Source organism: Anolis carolinensis, chromosome 4, assembly GCF_035594765.1.
Source record: "Anolis carolinensis isolate JA03-04 chromosome 4, rAnoCar3.1.pri, whole genome shotgun sequence".
NCBI classification, from domain to species: domain Eukaryota; kingdom Metazoa; phylum Chordata; class Lepidosauria; order Squamata; family Dactyloidae; genus Anolis; species Anolis carolinensis.
The window spans coordinates 248,849,009-248,868,223 of record NC_085844.1 but is presented as its reverse complement, the minus strand read 5'-3'; the positions used below and the strand labels follow the sequence as shown (position 1 = coordinate 248,868,223).

The following is a 19,215-nucleotide window of genomic DNA, read 5'->3' as shown; positions in this document are numbered from 1 at the left end:
AGAAAGAAGGGAAAGCCATAACTGAGTGGCATACTTGCAGAAATATTCAAAACATCCGCACATACCTGGAGGGAAACGGCGGAGGGATCGCCTCACATCTAACAACACTTGCTGGTAGTCTTTGTTGTTCTCCCGGAGATCCTCTCCTAGCAAGGAAACAAAGAGTGTCCCAATTTCAGTGTAGTCGCTAAGAGGGATCTGATTCTTTTAAAACTCAGTAATTGCTTCTTAGCAGGGGGTTGGACTAGATGGCCCATGTGGTCTCTTCCAACTCTACTATTCTATGATTCTATGATTCTATGCCTCATATAGTACAAGTGTGTGTAGGGAGCAAAAGGGATCCATATCACTAAGATATACTAGATTATTATTAGATTATGAATGTTAAAGTCTTTGCTGATTGGTTTAATATATACTGGTTTGATGTGCTATTTTAACAATGTAATGTGTTTTATCTGTTATTGTGACTCATCATGACCCACAAGGTAAGGTGGGTAAGAAATAAAAAGTGTTATTTTTCTCTCTCAAGCACAATTGGACAGAATGCATTTGTTGAGAGAATCTATGTTAAGATTACTATTTGTTACAGTAACATGTTTGCAAAACTATTTTTTTCTTCCTGTTATAGGCACAGAGTTTATTTCAATGGTGCATTTAGCCACCACACAAACATTGGACACTGAAAACATTTGTGCAATTCAGTTTATTACAGTTTTACATTTGCAGGTTTATTGCATATTTGATTATTTACAGATTGAGTAATATGTTTTCCCTATGAATCTCTAGATCCTCCAGAGCAACTCTCTGATCAACTTCCAGCAGAATTTGACCACAGAGCTGCCCTGAAGGACCAAGGAATTTATAGAAAATATTATCTCAAGAGTAAACGGTATATTTTTATTCACGATTTTCCCACTTTTGTGGGATCCTGTGCCCCCTTACAAAAATGGAAGGCCTATTGTAGTTGCCAAGATGCGGAAGCTATCAAACTTTTCAGGAAATGTTTGTCAGATATTGTCTTACTGCACCCTCTGCTCACCCTATAAACCAGAAGCAGGGAATCTTTTTTCAGCCCAATAAAGTCAGCAATGACAGTTGTTACTTTTACTGTTGCTGCCTACAGCAGTTCTCTTATCCTTCTCTATAGAAATAGTTCCTTGAGATGAACAAGGCAGGAACCCATCTGGAAAGAGATGGTCCATTCTACTATGTGTCTGCTCATATCAAGCCTTCCGCCCTGGGATCTCCATCTCACTACTCCCAGTAAGTTGCTAGCTCAACTCTAACCAGCCCAATCTTTGTATCATTCAGTTATTACAGATGCTTGTTTAACAGTTATTGTTTTCATTTTCTCTTAACCTTAAATCTACTGATTCTTCTATCTCACGCATGTTTGACAGCTTTGGCTCCAGCTCTGCAAACATGGGGAAACTTAAATTGGTTTTAACATGTGATGAACATAAGATTCCAGTCTTTTCTCCCCCAAGGGAAACCAACTCCTCAGAAAGTAAACTGAACCCATGAAACAAAGAATAAAAGAGGCCTCATGGTGCTTTTGCCTTGAGACAAGCAATATTGTTAAAAAATAATTCATCATCAGCTGCTGGAAATATTCAGAGTTAATTCAATTGAATAGTAAGTCACAATACCCAAGCATGACTTGTTTGGGATTCAAATCTGATTTGTTTTTTACTGTGCCCGAGTACTAGAGATTATTCTGGTTTAACAGAGCTGTTGCTTGGGAAAAACTATTTCATTAGAAAAGGGACAGTCTTGATTGTGATTGTGCAGCAAGAGACATAGATGCCAAGCTGATGAAATGGCTCAGGTTAAGTGAAGGGAGTCAGTCCACTGGGGCCAACGGATGGGCAACTCATACAGAAGAAATGAGTGGAAACTTGTTTTCAGGAATATTGTAACCCTGAGGATGGGACAAAAGCAGTTTCTGATGTTCTGTTCAGAGAACAGGGACAGCTAAAGGAGGAAGAGAGTTAAAAAGGGGCTTAAAAGCAAGAACGAGCTCTGGTGTTCAAGGATGAAGTCCTACCATTTTAGTCACCCAGGTAAGAAAGGAAGAGAACAGCAAATGCTGAGAACAATCTTTCTGCATTGTGCCAAAAGAGTTACAAAATTAAAAAGGCGTTAATGGAGATTTCAGATAATATTGAAGTTTTGTCAGTATGAAAGAACTTAAGAGTGCAAGCAAGCCACGCTCTACTACTTAGAGAACTCATCAATTATTTCACTGAGGCGAGTGGATACTAGAAGCTTGGGCTCCTGCCAAAAAAAGATCTTTGAACAAGACACATTCTGGCATGTGGAAGCTCTAGCAAACAAGTGGCTCAGCCCCAGCTATGCCTTCCAATGTATTTAGAATGAAAATGTGGGGCCTGAAGCTAAAAAGACACAAGACTCTGGAGAGCGTCTGTGTGTGTTTTAAAATCATTCCGGGATCTGCTTTTAACAGCATTAAATATGTAATAAGGAACAGCTCTTCCCACTTACTGAAAGTAGGATTAATGGGAAAGAGATTTCCATTTACAGAAAGAAAATACAAGAAGTACAAACTACACTTTTATTTGTTTTCTTTGTGTGTACCAGGCCCAGTGCCACACCTACATAAGCTCAAAGGTTCCCACAGACGTTCCTCAAAAGGGAGGTGTCTGATGGTCTCACCTGGCGGAGGGGGCAGGTCCTCAGTGTTCACATTAAGCAGCTTTGGCCAGACTCTGCGGCGAATCTCATCCACCAGGAGACCCCCTTCGCTGATCGCCATGCGCCGGAGGGCAGCCACGTCCACAGGGTCACTGCTCAGCGCCTGGAAGATCTCGGCCTCTTTCCTTTTTTTCTTTGGATCACAGTCTGGGGAGAGAAATAAAAAGCCAAGTAGAGTAGCTCCTTAAAAGCATTTCCCCTCAATAATTGTAGTAGTCTCCATTCTGATGCATGGGCAACACCAAAACATGACTTGAACAGAGAGCTTCTCAAGCTAACTGGTGGAGAGCAACATTTTTTCTCTTACATGCCATGGACTAGAACTATATTTATGCTCACTTTCATCCTTTCTAAGAAACCCAACACAAACTACTTTCTAACATCTGTGAAACAACTTTTTGAGTAACACTGAGTGAAAGACCCAGTGGCTGGATTGTAGAGGGCCTGGATAATTAATTCACATTGTTTTCCAGAGGACAGTAATTGATCTGTTCCAGAAGAAACCATATTTGTTGTGGTTAACTGCCATCAAGCTGACTTCATCATATGGTGACACTGTCCAGTTCTATGCCAGAAACAGCCTTAGACACAAGTGAAAGCAAATAAAAAGAGCTTTATTTCAGCCAAAATAAAGGTAATGCAATTTAGAAAACAGAAAATACTATCACTATATTAATCTTCAAGCCAACACACCACAAAAGTCTTTACAGCAGACACCAAATAAAGTCTTTGATAAACAGGCTTACGAGTTGCAAACAACAGGAGGTTTCAGACATTCCATGCTAGACATGATGCTGGGTTCAGGCTCTTTCTCAAAAGTAAGACGGCTGCAGCCAGCACTGGGCTTAATCCTTGCTGTTAATTTATAGCCCTGAGCTTTCCGGCACAGCTGACCCTTAGGGTGAGGTTTGATTGCCCAGCGCTTTCTCTAATAGCCTAGCTGACCTTCTTTTGTCTTCTTTCTCCCTTCATCACTCCAAAAAAGTAGGGATCTCTGCCATATCTGTTATCTCTCCTCCCTTATCTTCTTCCTCACCAGTTAACCCTAAATCCCCAAGTGTTGCCTCTTCAATCACATCTCCTCCTGCTCCCTCAGAATCAGAAGAGCAATCCACAACAGACACCATGAATGGGAGAGTTACAAATCATCCTATCATCAACCACTCTGCACAGGGCTCTCTTGGTTGAGTCTCTCCATTTTGAAAGCAGTAGTCTTTGTTCACTGTCACCTTCTATCTTACTAAGGATTGTTGTCTTTTTGAGGGAGTCACCTCTTTTCAGGATATGGCCAAAGTACATGAGCCTCACTTTAGCCATCTTGGATTCTAGAAATCGCTCAGGTCTGATTTGTTCCAGGATCCATTTATTTGTCTTTTTAGCTGTCTACAGTATCTGCACAACTCTCCTCCAGGATCACATTTCAAATGGGTTGATTTCCTTCCTTTCTGCTTTCTGCGGAAGTCATAGGGAGGAGGGAGCAAGCTTGTTTTCTGCTGCCCTGCAGACTAGGACACGGAACAATGGCTTTAAACTACAGGAAAGGAGATTCCACCTGAACATCAGGAAGAACTTCCTCACTGTGAGAGCTGTTCGACAGTGGAACTCTCTCCCCGGGGCCGTGGTGGAGGCTCCTTCCTTGGAGGCTTTTAAGCAGAGGCTGGATGGCCATCTGTCGGGGGTGCTTTGAATGCAATTTCCTGCTTCTTAGCAGGGGGTTGGACTAGATGGCCCATGTGGTCTCTTCCAACTCTACTATTCTATGATTCTATGATTCTTTAGCTCTCACAACCATATGTGAAACCAAATATATCACCATAAAAACATATACATAACCCTTAACATCATGCATGTTTGTGACACTGTTGTGAGCTAATAACTTTATGAATTCTTCTGCAGTGCTGACTTACACCTCTCTCTATTATTAGAATGACCTTCTTGATTTAAAAACCACTTTACAACAAAGAACCAGCCACTAATGTCTTCCTTTCAGTTTAGTGTTATCCACAGGCTGGCTGTTTAGATCTATATATAAAGCAGTGTCTCAGCTGTTTTCTGGGAAAATGAAAGATCTGCCAGTCAGGTTCATAGCCTAGTTTCCCAACAGCTGCTATTCCTGCGTAGCTGATAATTCCCTTCTGGCAACATGCGTCTTAATAAGGTCACATCACAAAATATTACATCACAGAAAGAATCCTGCATCTTCATACGGGTGTTACCCGATCCAAGTGAATTACACATCATGTAGCCTCCCCCAATAGGTGTCACTCAAATATGATGAACTGCCTTCATTTGGGTTGAAGGAGATGGGAGTTATAGTCCAACAAATCTGGGTGGCCAGGCAACGTCTGTTTCAACTCTTCTTAAAGATTAGCCTCTTTATTCTTTCAGAACAATGTAAAGATGCAGTATTATTAAATCAAATCTTTTAAAGAGCAAATAACTATCACATTGGATAGTAAATGAACCCAAATAGCTAAATGCATTGTGCACAATGCAAACAAACTCCCACCAGCCTATATCCTTTGCTGTTACATTGTGACTGTTGCTACAAATAGGATCAAAGCCAAGAAAAAGCTGGTGATAATCAGCTGCTTTATATTTTCCTGTACGATGTACTAAATTATATACTAAAATTAAGAAAATTCTGCAGCTCTGGGGCAAGAGGGAAGTGGGTGGAGGGGAAAAAACAACTCATTCTGAAACTCAAGGACAAGGAGAAATGGTCACTTTGTTTGCATGTTGCTGCTTCTTTCATAAGACCCGACCAGTCCCACTGGGATCCTGCTGCTGAGCCTCAGATTTTGGATTTCAGCAATCCGACTTTCATGTGTTTACTTGGCCTGGCTCTTTCTCATGCTGGTTGGAATTTTTCAATCTACCAACTGCCAAGGCAAAGAAGGGAAAAAGCTTATTTCCCCCAAATTATCAGAACCCCTGTAGTTTCCTAGAGCATATTGTGCTCCTTAGCATTTCCAACTGCATGCATTAAGGGTGTTTGGGAATAGGATTTCTCAAGCATTTTCCTTCCACAGGCAACTGCAGAGAAGCGAGAATTAGCTCTACTCGACACCAATGCATTCCCAAATAAGTAGGTCGATCAAATTGGAGGAATACTAGACCTGAATTCTAAAAATAAAGGCTCTGAAGTGATGCTGGCACATCTACCTAGGCTGGTTACTCTGACAACTGTAATATGTCACTGGAATCTGGAGGTTGCCTAGAGCAAGAAATCCCTCTCCAAGCATCTCTCTTTCTCTTTGTCATCACATACACACAGAGTCCCTCCTCCCATACTGCATTGCCACATAGGAAAAACACAACATTTTGTCAAGGTAGAGTGATTTCCCAACCCTGTCCCTATTATTCTGGATTTCCAGTTATACAGCAGCATATGGGCTGTCAGCAGGCACAGGGGGATGACAGGAAAAGCACAAATTCTTAACAGAGACGCAAAGGAATGGGAGAGAATGAAAATTCAATTGAAAGATTCTTATGAAAAAAAGAAAATATCTGGGTTTTCTAAAGAAGCATCACAGTTTTGAATGGAGTACTGCAGTTGACAGTTGAACTTTAATTTTGAATATATTTTCCCACATTTTTGTTTGCTTTGGTTAAATATCAAACTGATAGCCTCCAAAAAAACTCCAAAGACCCCAAAGCTTCCAACAAATAAACAAACAAGGATGTCAGGTTGGGACAGGGGCTGGCAGTGATCAGAATATTTAGAAAGGAAGGCAGCATTATCTTACTAGCCGTTCCAAGGACCTTGTGAAGTCAGCTGATATGTCACCTCAGCATTACGTATTTGGGGGAGAGAAGATAAACGAACTACAAGAAGACAATGGTGACAGGATGTGGCTTGCTTGAATATTGGCTCCCAAATCGAGGACTTTCTGACCTATACAATCCTATACTAGTGTAGGCATGCTCAAGCCACCAAATGCAATCAGAAAGAGGGACACAAACATTTGTATTTGCAACTTTGGCACAAGTACAAGAAGAGTGAGGGGTGAGAGGAGTTTTACAGTTCAGCTTCCTATAAATTTGAAGCCATCAGAGAAAAGAACAGCAGGACAACTATGGTGAACTTCACATATCACACATGCTTCACACATGCTCCTCTCAAAACCAAGAAACTATAAAGAATGAGCCTAGTATTTATTTATATATACAGTATATGTATGTGTGCGTGTATTTATATATGGATGTACCGTCACCAGCAGTTCAAGCCTGATTGGCTCTATGACCCATTTTTCCTAATGTTCAATTTTCTTCTTTGACTTTCTTCAGTAAATGCTTCAATTCGTTGCCATTTTCTCCTAGTAGTAATCTGCATATATTAAATTGTTTATGTTCCTTCCTCTAATTTTCACACTTCCTGCCTTTGAATCTGAATCCTGCTTTACATATAACATGCTCAGCATACAAATTAAACAGGTAGGGTGATATCTTGTCAATTGGAAACCATTCTGTTTCCATATTCTGTCCCAATAATAGCTTTTTGTCCAGAGTACAGTTACAGATCAAGCCAATCAAATGTTGAATTAAAAGCTATCCATAACTTTTCGTGACCTACACAATCATGCATTTTACTATATTTTATTTATTTATTTATTTACAGCATTTATATTCCACCCTTCTCACCCCGAAGGGGACTCAGGGCGGATCACATTACACATATAGGCAAACATTCAATGCCTTTTAACATAGAACAGACAGACAAACATAGGCTCCGAGCGGGCCTCGAACTCATGACCTCCTGGTCAGAGTGATTCATTGCAGTGATTCATTGCAGCTGCTCTCCAGCCTGCGCCACAGCCCGAGCCCAATATTTTGAAAGCACAAACTGATTTTCTCCTGAAAATTTTTGCTGCACTCCATTACTCAATGCATGTATGCAATGTGATTCCTGCTACCTCTTCTTTTCCTGAAACCAGACTGGACATCTGGCATTTCTCACCCCATAGGCCCTTCCAGACAGGCCCTATATTCCAGGATCCAATCTTAGGCTTTCTGTTTATCCCAGATTATCTGGCAGTGCAGACTCATAATCCAGTTTAAAGCAAAAAAAAAAAACCCCAAAAAAACTGGAATCAGATCTTTGGATATAGGGCCTGTCTGGAAGGGTCCCATATGAAGTAACTGTAGAATTCTGAGCACCACTTTGGTTGCATGGAAGATTAATGTGATGGTTCTGTGATCACTGTAATCTCTGTTGTCCCCTTTCCTGAAATGTATCCTGGGTGTTTCTAATCTTTAGGCCATTCTTTTGTTTTCCATATTTGTTGACAGAATTTAGTCAGAACTAGAATATATCCCATCTCTGTAGCTTGAAGCATTTCTATTGGTACACCACCTGCTGCTGATGGTTTATTTCTCCCAGGTACCCAAAATACAGGTCTCAGTTCTAAAATTGTATGTTCATCTTAAAATTATTTTTTCTATGAATGAGTCTGTCATCTTTTCCTTTTATACAGCTTTTCAGTGTATTGTTTCTATGATATTGTAACAGTTTTCCCTGTTGGATCATACGGCATTTCCACTCTTTGTTTAAAATTCCCTTTGATTTCTCAGATCTTGTGTAGGACTTCTCCTGGTTTTTTTCTTTTTCTGTTGTTCTTTTCTATTTCTTACGGTGGTTTTCTTTGTCCTTGTGCACAAGTTGCTTAACAGCTGCATTTGGGATTCCAACTCTACTGCTGCTGTCTTTTATTTAGGCTTCTTGTCTGTCCTGATCTGCTTGAAGAGTTTCAACTGTCACCCACTTCGGCTTTCCTTTCTTTTTGGCTGTGGATAGTTCTTTTTACATTCCTCTCTGACAATATTCCTGGCTTCAGTCCAGAGTTATTCTGGCTGCTGGTCAATTAGGCTTAATAGTACAAATATGTTTTTCATATGGTTTTTGAATACTATACGGATGTTATAAAGGTTGCATGTTGGCACAATGTTCTTTTTATTATCCTTCTTTAGCTTTATTCTGACCTTTGATATCAGCAGTTTGTGATCTGCTCCACAATCTTCTCCTAGCCTTATTTTTTCCAGAAAGAATGGAGCTTCTCCATCTTCTGCTTCCATTAGTGGTATCTATTTGATTTCTACACTGGCCTTTGGATGACGTCCATTTAGATAGTCATATCTTGGATTGATTGAAGAATGTGTTTGCAATGAACACTGTTTGGTCTCACAACATTCAATTCCTCAATCTCTGAGTCCCCTTTTACACTGCCATATAATCCAGATTATCAAATCAAATAACCCACATTATCTGCTCTAAACTGAATTATGTTAGTTTATACTGACATATAATCCAATTCAGAGCAGATAATCTGGATTTTCAACTTATCTATTCAACTTGTACGCAGAACACATCATGCGACGTGCGGGACTTGACGATTCCAAGGCCAGAGTTAAAATTGCTGGAAGAAACATTAACAACCTTAGGTATGCAGATGATACCACTCTGATGGCCAAAAATGAGCAAGAGCTGAGGAGCCTTATCGCCAGGGTGAAAGAAGAAAGTGCAAAAGCTGGATTGCAGTTAAACGTCAAGAAAACCAAGATCATGGCAACTACCTATTGATAACTGGCAAATAAAAGGAGAAAATGTGGAGGCAGTGACAGACTTTATATTTCTAGGTGCGAAGATCACTGCAGATGCAGACTGTAGCCAGGAAATCAGAAGATGTTTACGTCTTGGGAGGAGAGCAATGGCCAACCTTGATAAAATAGTGAAGAGCAGAGACATCACACTGGCAACCAAGGTCCGCATAGTCAACGCAATGGTATTCCCCATAGTAACCTATGGATGCGAGAGCTGGACCATAAGGAAGGCTGAACGAAGGAAGATAAGGCACTTTTGAACTTTGGTGCTGGAGGAAAATCCTGAGAGTGCCTTGGACTGCAAGAAGATCCAACCAGTCCATCCTCCAGGAAAGAAAGCCCGGCTGCTCACTGGAGGGAAGGATATTGGAGGCAAAGTTGAAGTATTTTGGCCACATCATGAAAAGACAGGAAAGCTTGGAAAAGATCACGATGCTGGGGAAAATGGAAGGAAAAAGGAAGAGAAGCCGACCAAGGGCGAGATGGATGGACGGTATCCTTGAAGTGACAGGCTTGACCTTGAAGGAAGGGGGGGCGGCGACAGCTGACAGGGAGCTCTGGCGTGGACTGGTCCATGAAGTCACGAAGAGTCAGAAATTACTATGCGACTGAGCAGCAGCAATCTGGATTTTATATGGTATTGTAGAAGGGGTCTGAGAGATCCTCTAGCAATATTATTTCACACTGCTGCTAACCAATAGCTGTTTGGCACATTTAATCTGGCTCCTCAGCAAAAGCCTTCCTGACAAGGTAGACCCTACCAGTATGGCTCTCAGAAGTATGCAATCCCACCAACACAGAAAAGTCGGGGCATTGTAAGCCTACTGCATTTAGTGAAAGTTAATCCTACAAATGTGGGCTTGTGGCATAATTTCTTAAACACTATAACGGAAGCACAACTAAAGTTCATTTGTTTTAGCACATCTCTATGTAACTTTCGCAAATAAGAAAAACTGGATGTCTGGCAATACCACCAAAATACTGTAAATATATATCAAGAATTTAAAATGCTAGAGAGTTTTGAGCAACAATTTACGGTCAGAAAGTACAACCAGAGGAAAAAAACGTGAGGGAATATATAGAAGTTACAACAATACTCTCAACTGAACTAACCGATTTTCAGTTCATGCTTGCTAGAATGAAGATATGCTCCTTAATGTATATTAAATTTTAGTGTGGTTTCCAGAGGGGTAACCAGGTAAGTCATTGAAATAGACAGGATAAATCTTGCAGTATGTTCAAGTATAAAAGGTTCAATTTGGCACGTCATTTCATGGACTACAGTCCAGATCATCAGCAACACAGCAGGGGGGAAAGTCAAAGCCTCCTAGTCTTTCAACTACCAGAACATTATTTAATTTAAGGATGGTTTCTCTCATTCTTTCAGTCTTTCAAGTACTAGAACATCATTTAAGGATGGTTTCTCTCATTCTCTCAGTCTTTCCTCACTATTACTAACATGCATCAATGTCAGAACAGTGGAACACTATGACACAAATATATGACAGCAGCCCGTATAAACTCTTTCACATGCATGCATGCTTCAGTAGATCAATATATGTGAGATAATATGATATCTCTTCCTTATGACATGTCTCCCTTGATGGCACAATCAAAAGTGAAACCAACCATAGCTGTGATAACCGCAGACCTCTCATCCTAGTACAATCACAGAATTAAGCCATAGACTGGGAATGGCTCAGCTATTGCTACTCAGAGTATGGGCATAGAGACAAAAGTCTTCCTCTAACATGGCTTTTAAATAACGCTTTTACAATGTAAATTTAATCCTCGTACCTTTTGTTTATGTGGACTGGACAGCTTGATGTACATTATATTGTATTCTTTTGCAACTTAAAGAATTAAAGACCAATCTCTTTCAGCAGGCCTATCTTGTCAATTTTAAACTATGAATTTTAAATGTACATTTGATTGGTATCCAGGATTTTCATGTGTTTTAATATATTTATTTTAATGGGCTTACATTTCATATGTATCATTTAGCAGTGTTGTATGCTGCCTCAAGCAATGAGGAGAGGCAAGTAACAAATAAAATTATTATTACATGTATATAGCACTGTAAAACCAACACAACACTTTACAATAAACAACTAAAACAGTGCACCCTGCCAAAGGATCATTTGTTTTACAATTGTATTGCACACAGTAGGATTTATATTTTAATGGTACTTTCTTCCCTGTGCATTCATATGTATAGATATATATCTACAAACATTTAAAAATTATACACTGCTTTTGGTTGCTTTACTTGCAAAGCATCACGTACATTGAGTACACTATATAAATAAACTATATAAACAAACAATATCAATAAGCATTATTATAATTAGTAGAACAACAAAAAGTTGTATTAAAATATTCCCAAAGAATAGAATTGGCATTATTTGTGTTTATTAGTACTATAAGTACATTTTATTGTTATACTAACTATAGTAATACTTATTGTTATAAAGCTATAATAATAAATGCTATTTTTACAATAGTTGTAATTATGTAATAATTATTTTACTATAATATATTTTATTTAGATTCTGCTCTATCTCCCCAAGAGGATTCAGGGTGGATTACAGAACACACATATGGCAAGCAATCAATACCGTTATACAATTAACAAGAACAAACAATACACACAGACAGAGGTGAAGGCATTTCCCATCTTATTTCCGGCATCTTGGATGTTGTGCTCAACTCTGGCCATGGGGTGGTGGGAGTGCTGTCACTCCATCTTCCATGCGAGGAGCTTTCCTTTGATCTATGTCCTTATTTATGCTAAAAGTGGTACCTTTTTATCTACTCACATTTCTACTTTCGATTTCCTAGGTGGTAGGGGAGCTGGGGCTAACAGTGGGTGCTCACCCCAACCTGGACTCAAACTGTCAATTTTTTGATCGGCAGGATTTTTCTGGAGGTAGCGGGTAGCCCAGTGTGCTAATAGTGCTAATAGTAATAGGTAAAGATAAAGGTTTTCCCCTGGCATTAAGTCTAATCAAGTCAGACTCTGGGGGTTGGTGCTCATCTCCACTTCTAGCCGAAGAGCCTGCGTTGTCCGTAGACACCTCCAAGTTTATGTGACCGGCATGACTGGATGGAGTGCTATTACCTTCCTGCCAGAGTGGTACCTATTGATCTACTCACATTTGCATGTTTTTGAACTGCTAGGTTGGCAGAAGCTGGGGCTAACAGCAGGAGCTCACCCTGCCCCCTGGATTAGAACTGCCAACCTTTCAGTCAGCAAGTTCAGCAGTTCAGCAGTTTAATCTGCTGCGCCACCAGGGGGCTAGTTACAATAATTATTTTATTACGATATTTATACTATTATTATAACTATTACAAGAATGACAACATTTATTATAGCTAGTATAAAGATAATTCTTATTATCATATCTATAATGTACATTGAAGGTTCTAATGATATATATATGGGATTATAGCAATTAAAATATTATTACAATGACTATTAAAACAATAAAATAGTTATTGCAACTTTTATCACAATAAAACATTTATTATTATTATAGCATTGAAGGCACTATAATTAATAGCTGCTAAATATTATCATAAGTATTAAAAGAATAAAAATAGTTATTGCAACTTTTATCACAATAAAAACATTTACTGGTTTGCTGTGTGTCTTCCGGGCTGTCTGGCCATGTTCCAGAAGCATTCTCTCCTGACATTTCACCCACATCTATGGCAGGCATCCTCAGAGGTTGTGAGATCTGTTGGAAACTCGTCAAGTGGGATTTATAGATCTGTGGAATGTGCAGGGTGGGAGAAAAGAACTCTTGTCTGGTTGAGGCAGCGTGAATGTTCCAATTGGCCAGCTTTTAAAGGCCTTGCAACTTCAAAGCCTGCCTGCTTAACTGCCTGAAGGAATCATTTGTGGGGAAGTGTTAACTGATCCTAATTTATTCACGTCTGGAATTTCTGTTTTGAGAATGTTGATCTTTATTTACTGTCCTGATTTTGGAGTTTTTTGATACTGGTAGCCAGATTTTGTTCATTTTCATGGTTTCCTCCTTTTTGTTGAAATTTTCCACATGCTTGTGGATTTCTATGGCTTCTCTGTGTCGTCTGACATGGTGGTTGTTAGAGTGGTCCAGAATTTCCGTGTTCTGAAATATTATTCTGTGTCCATGTTAGTTCATCAGGCGCTCTGCTATGGCTGACTTCTCTAGTTGAGCTAGTATGCAGCGCCTTTCATGTTCCTTGATTTGTGTTAGGGCAATGCTGCTTTTGGTAGCCCCTCTGTAGACTTGTCCACAGCTGCATGGTATATGGTAGACTCCTGCAGAGGTGAGAGGATCTCTCTTATCTTTTGCTGAATGTAGTATTTGTTAGATTTTCTTAGTGGGTCTGTAGATAGTTTGTAGATTGTGTTTCTTCATCAGCTTCCCTATGTGGTCACTGCTTCCCTTGATGTATGGTAAGAACACTTTTCCTGTGGGTGGATCCTTATCTTGACTCTTGTGGCTTGTTCTTGGTGTTGCAACTCTTCTCATGCCTGAGGTGGAGTATCCATTGGCCTGTAGAGCTCAGTTTAGGAGGTACAGTTCACCTTGTCCTGCCTCATGCAGACAAAGCAGACAAGAATTCTTTCTCCCACCCCGGACATTATTCCACAGATATATAAACCCCACTTGCCTAGTTTCTAACAAACCTCATAATCTCCGAGGATGTCTGCCATAGATGTGAGCGAAACGTCAGGAGAAAATGGTTCTGGAACATGGCCATACAGCCCAGAAAACTAACAGCAACTCAGTGATTCCGTCCATGAAAGCCTTCGTATTGTAGATCTCAGACCACACAACCTCTGAGGATGCCTGCCATAGATGTGAGCGAAACGTCAGGAGAAAATGGTTCTGGAACATGACCATACAGCCCGGAAAACTCACAGCAACCCAGTGATTCTGGCCATGAAAGCCATTCATAACACAATTCTAATGTAACTATCATAACTATAAAAATAGTAATTACAGTAGAGTCTCACTTATCCAACATAAACGGGCCAGCAGAACGTTGGATAAGCGAGTATGTTGGTTAATAAGGAGGGATGAAGGAAACGCCTATTAAACATCAAATTAGGTTATGATTTTACAAATCAAGCACCAAAACATCATGTTATACAACAAATTTGACAGAAAAAGTAGTTCAATACACAGTAATGCTATGTAGTAATTACTGTATTTACGAATTTAGCACCAAAATATGTTGTATTGAAAACATTGACTACAAAAATGCATTGGATAATCCAGAGCGTTGGATAAGTGAGACTCTACTGTATTACAACTAGTATAACATTAAAATAGTAATTGCAGTACTACAACTATTATAACATTATAGCTATTGTAACAATAACAATCTTTATGATGATAATAATAATTCTCCTAAAAGGCCCACTCTGACTTTTTGACACTTCTGGGAAGAGATACGTCACTTAAGGCCCACCCATTAATTGAATAGCCTCCTCCGATTGGCCGTCCCGCGAATCACTCAGCGCGGGGGGGGGCGGGCTCTCCACTTGGCCACACCCCTCCCCCGGGGCCTAGTCTCCATTTCGGACCCTCAGGAGCAGCGGCCTGTCCTAAAGGCCCAGGCCCGAAGCTCCCCGGCGGGGACGTACCTCGCCTCCCGTTGCCATCCGGCGCCGGCCTCCGGAGGGCCATGGTTTCCAGGAACCGCCGAGGACCATGCCTTTCCGACTTCGGGCCTCCTTTCCCCCTTCGCCTCACAATCGTCCTCCCCTCAGTTAGTTAGCTCCGCCCCTTTTCGCTTCTGCGGATGGCCCCGCCCACACACGTCAGCAGCCCAGCCGCGCGCCGGAGAGGAGTAAACAGCCGCTCACGCACGGCCGCCAGGGCGCATGCGCATGAAAGGACCCGCCTCTCTGTTCTTCCTGGGCAGGGTTTCGGCGCCATAGAGTAAAGAGTAGAGTAACCGAAGACTGGAAACTTCCGGGTAGCGTCATAGAATTCTAGAATAATAGAGTTGGCCTTTTCCACCCTCTTCCCCATCTACAGTAGAGTCTCACTTATCCAACACTCGCTTATCCAACGTTCTGGATTATCCAACGCACTTTTGTAGTCAATGTTTTCAATACATCATGATATTTTGGTGTTAAATTTGTAAATACAGTAATTACTACATAGCATTACTGCATATTGAACTACCTATTCTGTCAAATTTGTTGTATAACATGATGTTTTGGTGCTTAATTTGTAAAATCATAACCTAATTTGATGTGTAATAGGCTTTTCCTTAATCCCTCCTTATTAGCCAACATATTCGCTTATCCAACGTTCTGCCAGCCTGTTTATGTTGGATAAGTGAGACTCTACTGTAATAATAATAATAATAATAATAATAACAATAATAGTATGCTTATAATACATATTATTATAGTTTTTAGAATTGCAATTTAACTGTAAATTATTATAATTTAATTTTCTCTTTAAAATTTTCCTGACCCTTTGGACATATGACCCTTTGATGACCACATTTTTCACATGTCCATGCTTGATATTATCCAATTGCTCAGGCTGTGGCGCAGGCTGGAGAGCAAGCCAGCTGTAACCAGCTGCAATGAATCACTCTGACCAGGAGGTCATGAGTTCGAGGCCCACTCGGAGCCTATGTTTGTCTTGTCTTTGTTCTATGTTAAAAGGCATTGAATGTTTGCCTATATGTGTAATGTGATCCGCCCTGAGTCCCCTTCGGTGTGAGAAGGGCGGAATATAAATGCTGTAAATAAATAATATATAAATTGTAGTAGGCCCAGACTTTTATAGGCTTCAGGCTGATTGCACTTTGGCATCTCTATGCCCTCACTGTGAATCATTTTCCCTTTCTTTTATGCCACTGTGGCACATTTGTCTAGCCATTATTATTCTTATTTGATACATAACAAGATGAGTACAGAGCAAACAAGATCCCTATGCTGGCTGTTGTATTGGATAACACATTGGACATTTCCCAAGTGTCATAGAATTCTTACCAAGTGTCTAGGACTGTGTGATGTATCGGTGAATAATGTGTGCAGATCTGGGTAGGGTGGCCTTTTGCAGCTGACAGGTGATAATTTTGTCAGTGCCAATTGTTTTCAAGTGCTGGCCAAGGTCTTTAGGCACTGCACCCAGTGTGTCCATCATCACTGGGACCCCCGTGACTGGCTTGTGCCGGGATCTTTGCAGTTCGATCTTTAAATCCTTAGGAGTCTGGTGCTCCAAAACTCTGCCAGTCTGAATCCGGAAGTCCCAGAGTAGTTTGACGTGTTCATTTTGTGGACGTTTTTTCTGGCTTGTGATCCTACCAGTTCTTTGTCGCAGGCAGATGATATTTGTGGCACAAGTTCCACGACGGGGAACTCCGTGGATGTAGCATATCTGGATTTCAGTAGGCCTTCGACAAGGTCTCCCATGACCTTCTTGCAAACAAGCTAGTCAAATGTGGGCAAGGCAAAACTATAGTTAGGTGGATCTCTAATTGGTTAAGCCAGGGATCCTCAAACTTTTTAAGTGGAGGGCCAATTCACAGTCCCTCAGACTGTTAAGGGGCCGGACTATGATGAAATAGTCCTAAATTTAGATTATTGTTGTTGTGTGCCTTCAAGTCGTTTCAGACTTAGGTCAACCCGAAGTCTAAGTTTAGGACAGAGGCCAGGCAAATGACCTTGGAGGGCCGTATCCAGCCCATGGGCCTTAGTTTGAGGACCCCTGATCTAGATGATCTCATAAGACCATAGGTAAGCAAAGAGACCTCCAAAGACCATCTAGATGGTCTCATAAGACCATAGGTAAGCAAAGAGACCTCCAAAGACCATCTAGATGGTTTCATAAGACCATAGCTAACCAAAGAGACCTTCAAAGACCATCTAGACAATCTCATAAGACCATAGGTAAGGAAAGGGGCCCCCAAAGGCTATCTAGACAATCTCATAAAACCATAGGTAAGGAAAAGGACCCTCAAAGGCCATCTAGACGGTCTCATAGGACCATAGGTAAAGAAAGTGACCTCCAAAAGCCATGTAGATGGTCTCATAAGGCAGTAGCTAAGCAAAGAGACCTCCAAAGTCCAGGTAGACTTAGGTCAACCCTAAGTCTAAAGTTTAAGACACGGGCCAGGTAAATGACCTTGGAAGGCCACATCTGGCCCCCGGGCCTTAGTTTGGGGACCCCTGGGTTAAGCAAACGAACCCAAAGGGTGCTCACCAATGCGTCTTCTTCATCCTGGAATGAAGTCACGAATGGAGTGCCACATGGTTCTGTCCTGGGCCCGGTTCTGTTCAGCATCTTTATTAATGACTTAGATAGTGAAGGGTTAAAAGGTATTGTAGCGGAAGCCAGACTTCCCCTCTTCTCGGCTTCTCGTGTGTCTGTGCGGACGCAGTGGAAGTAGGAGACAGACAACTGGAGTTTTTTTTCCAAAGAAAGCAGTTTACTAAAGTTCATGCAGCTGCAGAGGTTCATCCCATGCACAACTAGGTGCTGAAAAGGGAGAACCCCGCCGACAGGGTCAAGTGTCTATTTATACAATTCAATGGGTTCGGTTTACGACCGCCCACATATCAAACCATTGGTGCATATTTGTGGTGCAGTATTACATTTCATTACTTTCGTTTCTCTCAAAACACATGATTTTGGGGAAATCATGTGATAACCCATCGGCTGTGTTCCTGGCCTGCTCGTACCTCCTTATATAGCCATTTCCTCCTACCCCTTCATTCCTGCCTTAGTATGATCATCAAGTTTGCAGACAACACCAAACTGGGAGCGAGAGCTAATACTCCAGAAGGCAGGAGCAGAATTCAAAATGATCTTAACAGATTAGAGAGATGGGCTGAAACTAACAAAATGAAGTTCAACGGGGACAAATGCAAGATACTCCACTTAGGCAGAAAAATTGAAATGCAAAGAAACAGAATGGGGGGTGCGTGGCTCGGCAGCAGTATGTGTGAAAAGGATCTTGGAGTCCTCGTGGACAACAAGTTAAACATGAGCCTACAATGTGATGCGGCGGCGAAAACAGCCAATGGGATTTTGGCCTACATAAATAGGATTCTAGAGGCTAGATCCAGGGAAATCATGCTACCCCTCCATTCTATTCTGCCTTGGTCAGAAAACACCTGGAATCACACTGTGTCCAATTCTGGGCACCGCAATGGAAGGGAGATGTTGACAAGCTGGAATGTGTCCAGAGGAGGGCGACATTTCCCTTTCCCTAGGATTGGATACTTAATCGCATCATTCTGAACAATACCTAGCTGGACAGACCTACTTTAGTGCTGGCCAGTGCACCCAGTGTGCCAATCAGCACTCGGACGATCGTGACTGGCTTGTGCCAGAGTATTTGCATTATTACATTACTATATTATTTTTATTTATGTATTTATTTATTACAGCATTTCTACCCCGTCCTTCTCACCCAGTATGGGGACTCAGGGCGGCTTACAATATAAAACATGTATATAACAGTTACAATAATATTTCATCTCGATTTAACATTAAATTACATTAAACATTTCTGATGTAGCCTTAATAGTTGTTATTACGATATTAAGCCAGGAGAGGGATAAAAAAAAAAGGTCTTTTTATTTTATCTTTTTTTTCCAAAGTGTTAAAATATACTTTATTGAAATATATTTGGATATTATCTTGCAATATATATATATATAATTGAAGTTTTCCCTTATAAGATAGAGTAAATTAACATCAAAAGAGTGAGAACATTTGATTGTATAGAAAGTAGGAAAACTGAGATTAAAAAAGGATCAAAAAGGGAGAGAGAGAGAGAGAGAAAAAAAAAACAAAAAACCAAAAACAAAGCTAAAGTGTCCATATTTATATAAAAAAGAAAAAATAAATAAATCTGAACAAATGGTGA

At 40.7% G+C, this 19,215-nt stretch overlaps 1 protein-coding gene across 2 annotated transcripts in view; it reads right to left on the bottom strand.

Moving 5' to 3' along the window:
• The window catches only part of tbc1d20 (TBC1 domain family member 20), a 30,112-nt gene extending 14,950 nt beyond the window's left edge, over positions 1-15,162 (bottom strand). Inside the window, exons 1-3 of one of the 2 annotated variants that reach the window (XM_003226112.4) lie at positions 14,960-15,162; positions 2,677-2,862; positions 66-146 (exon numbers count right to left, since the gene is read on the bottom strand). In XM_003226112.4, the coding sequence (XP_003226160.1) occupies positions 66-146; positions 2,677-2,862; positions 14,960-15,002 (310 nt within the window). In that variant the 5' untranslated portion in view covers positions 15,003-15,162. Of the gene's footprint in view, positions 1-65; positions 147-2,676; positions 2,863-3,461; positions 4,152-14,959 lie in introns of those variants that run through there. The other variant, XM_008118814.3, reaches the window with a different exon arrangement.
• Positions 15,163-19,215: the final 4,053 nt, after the last annotated feature.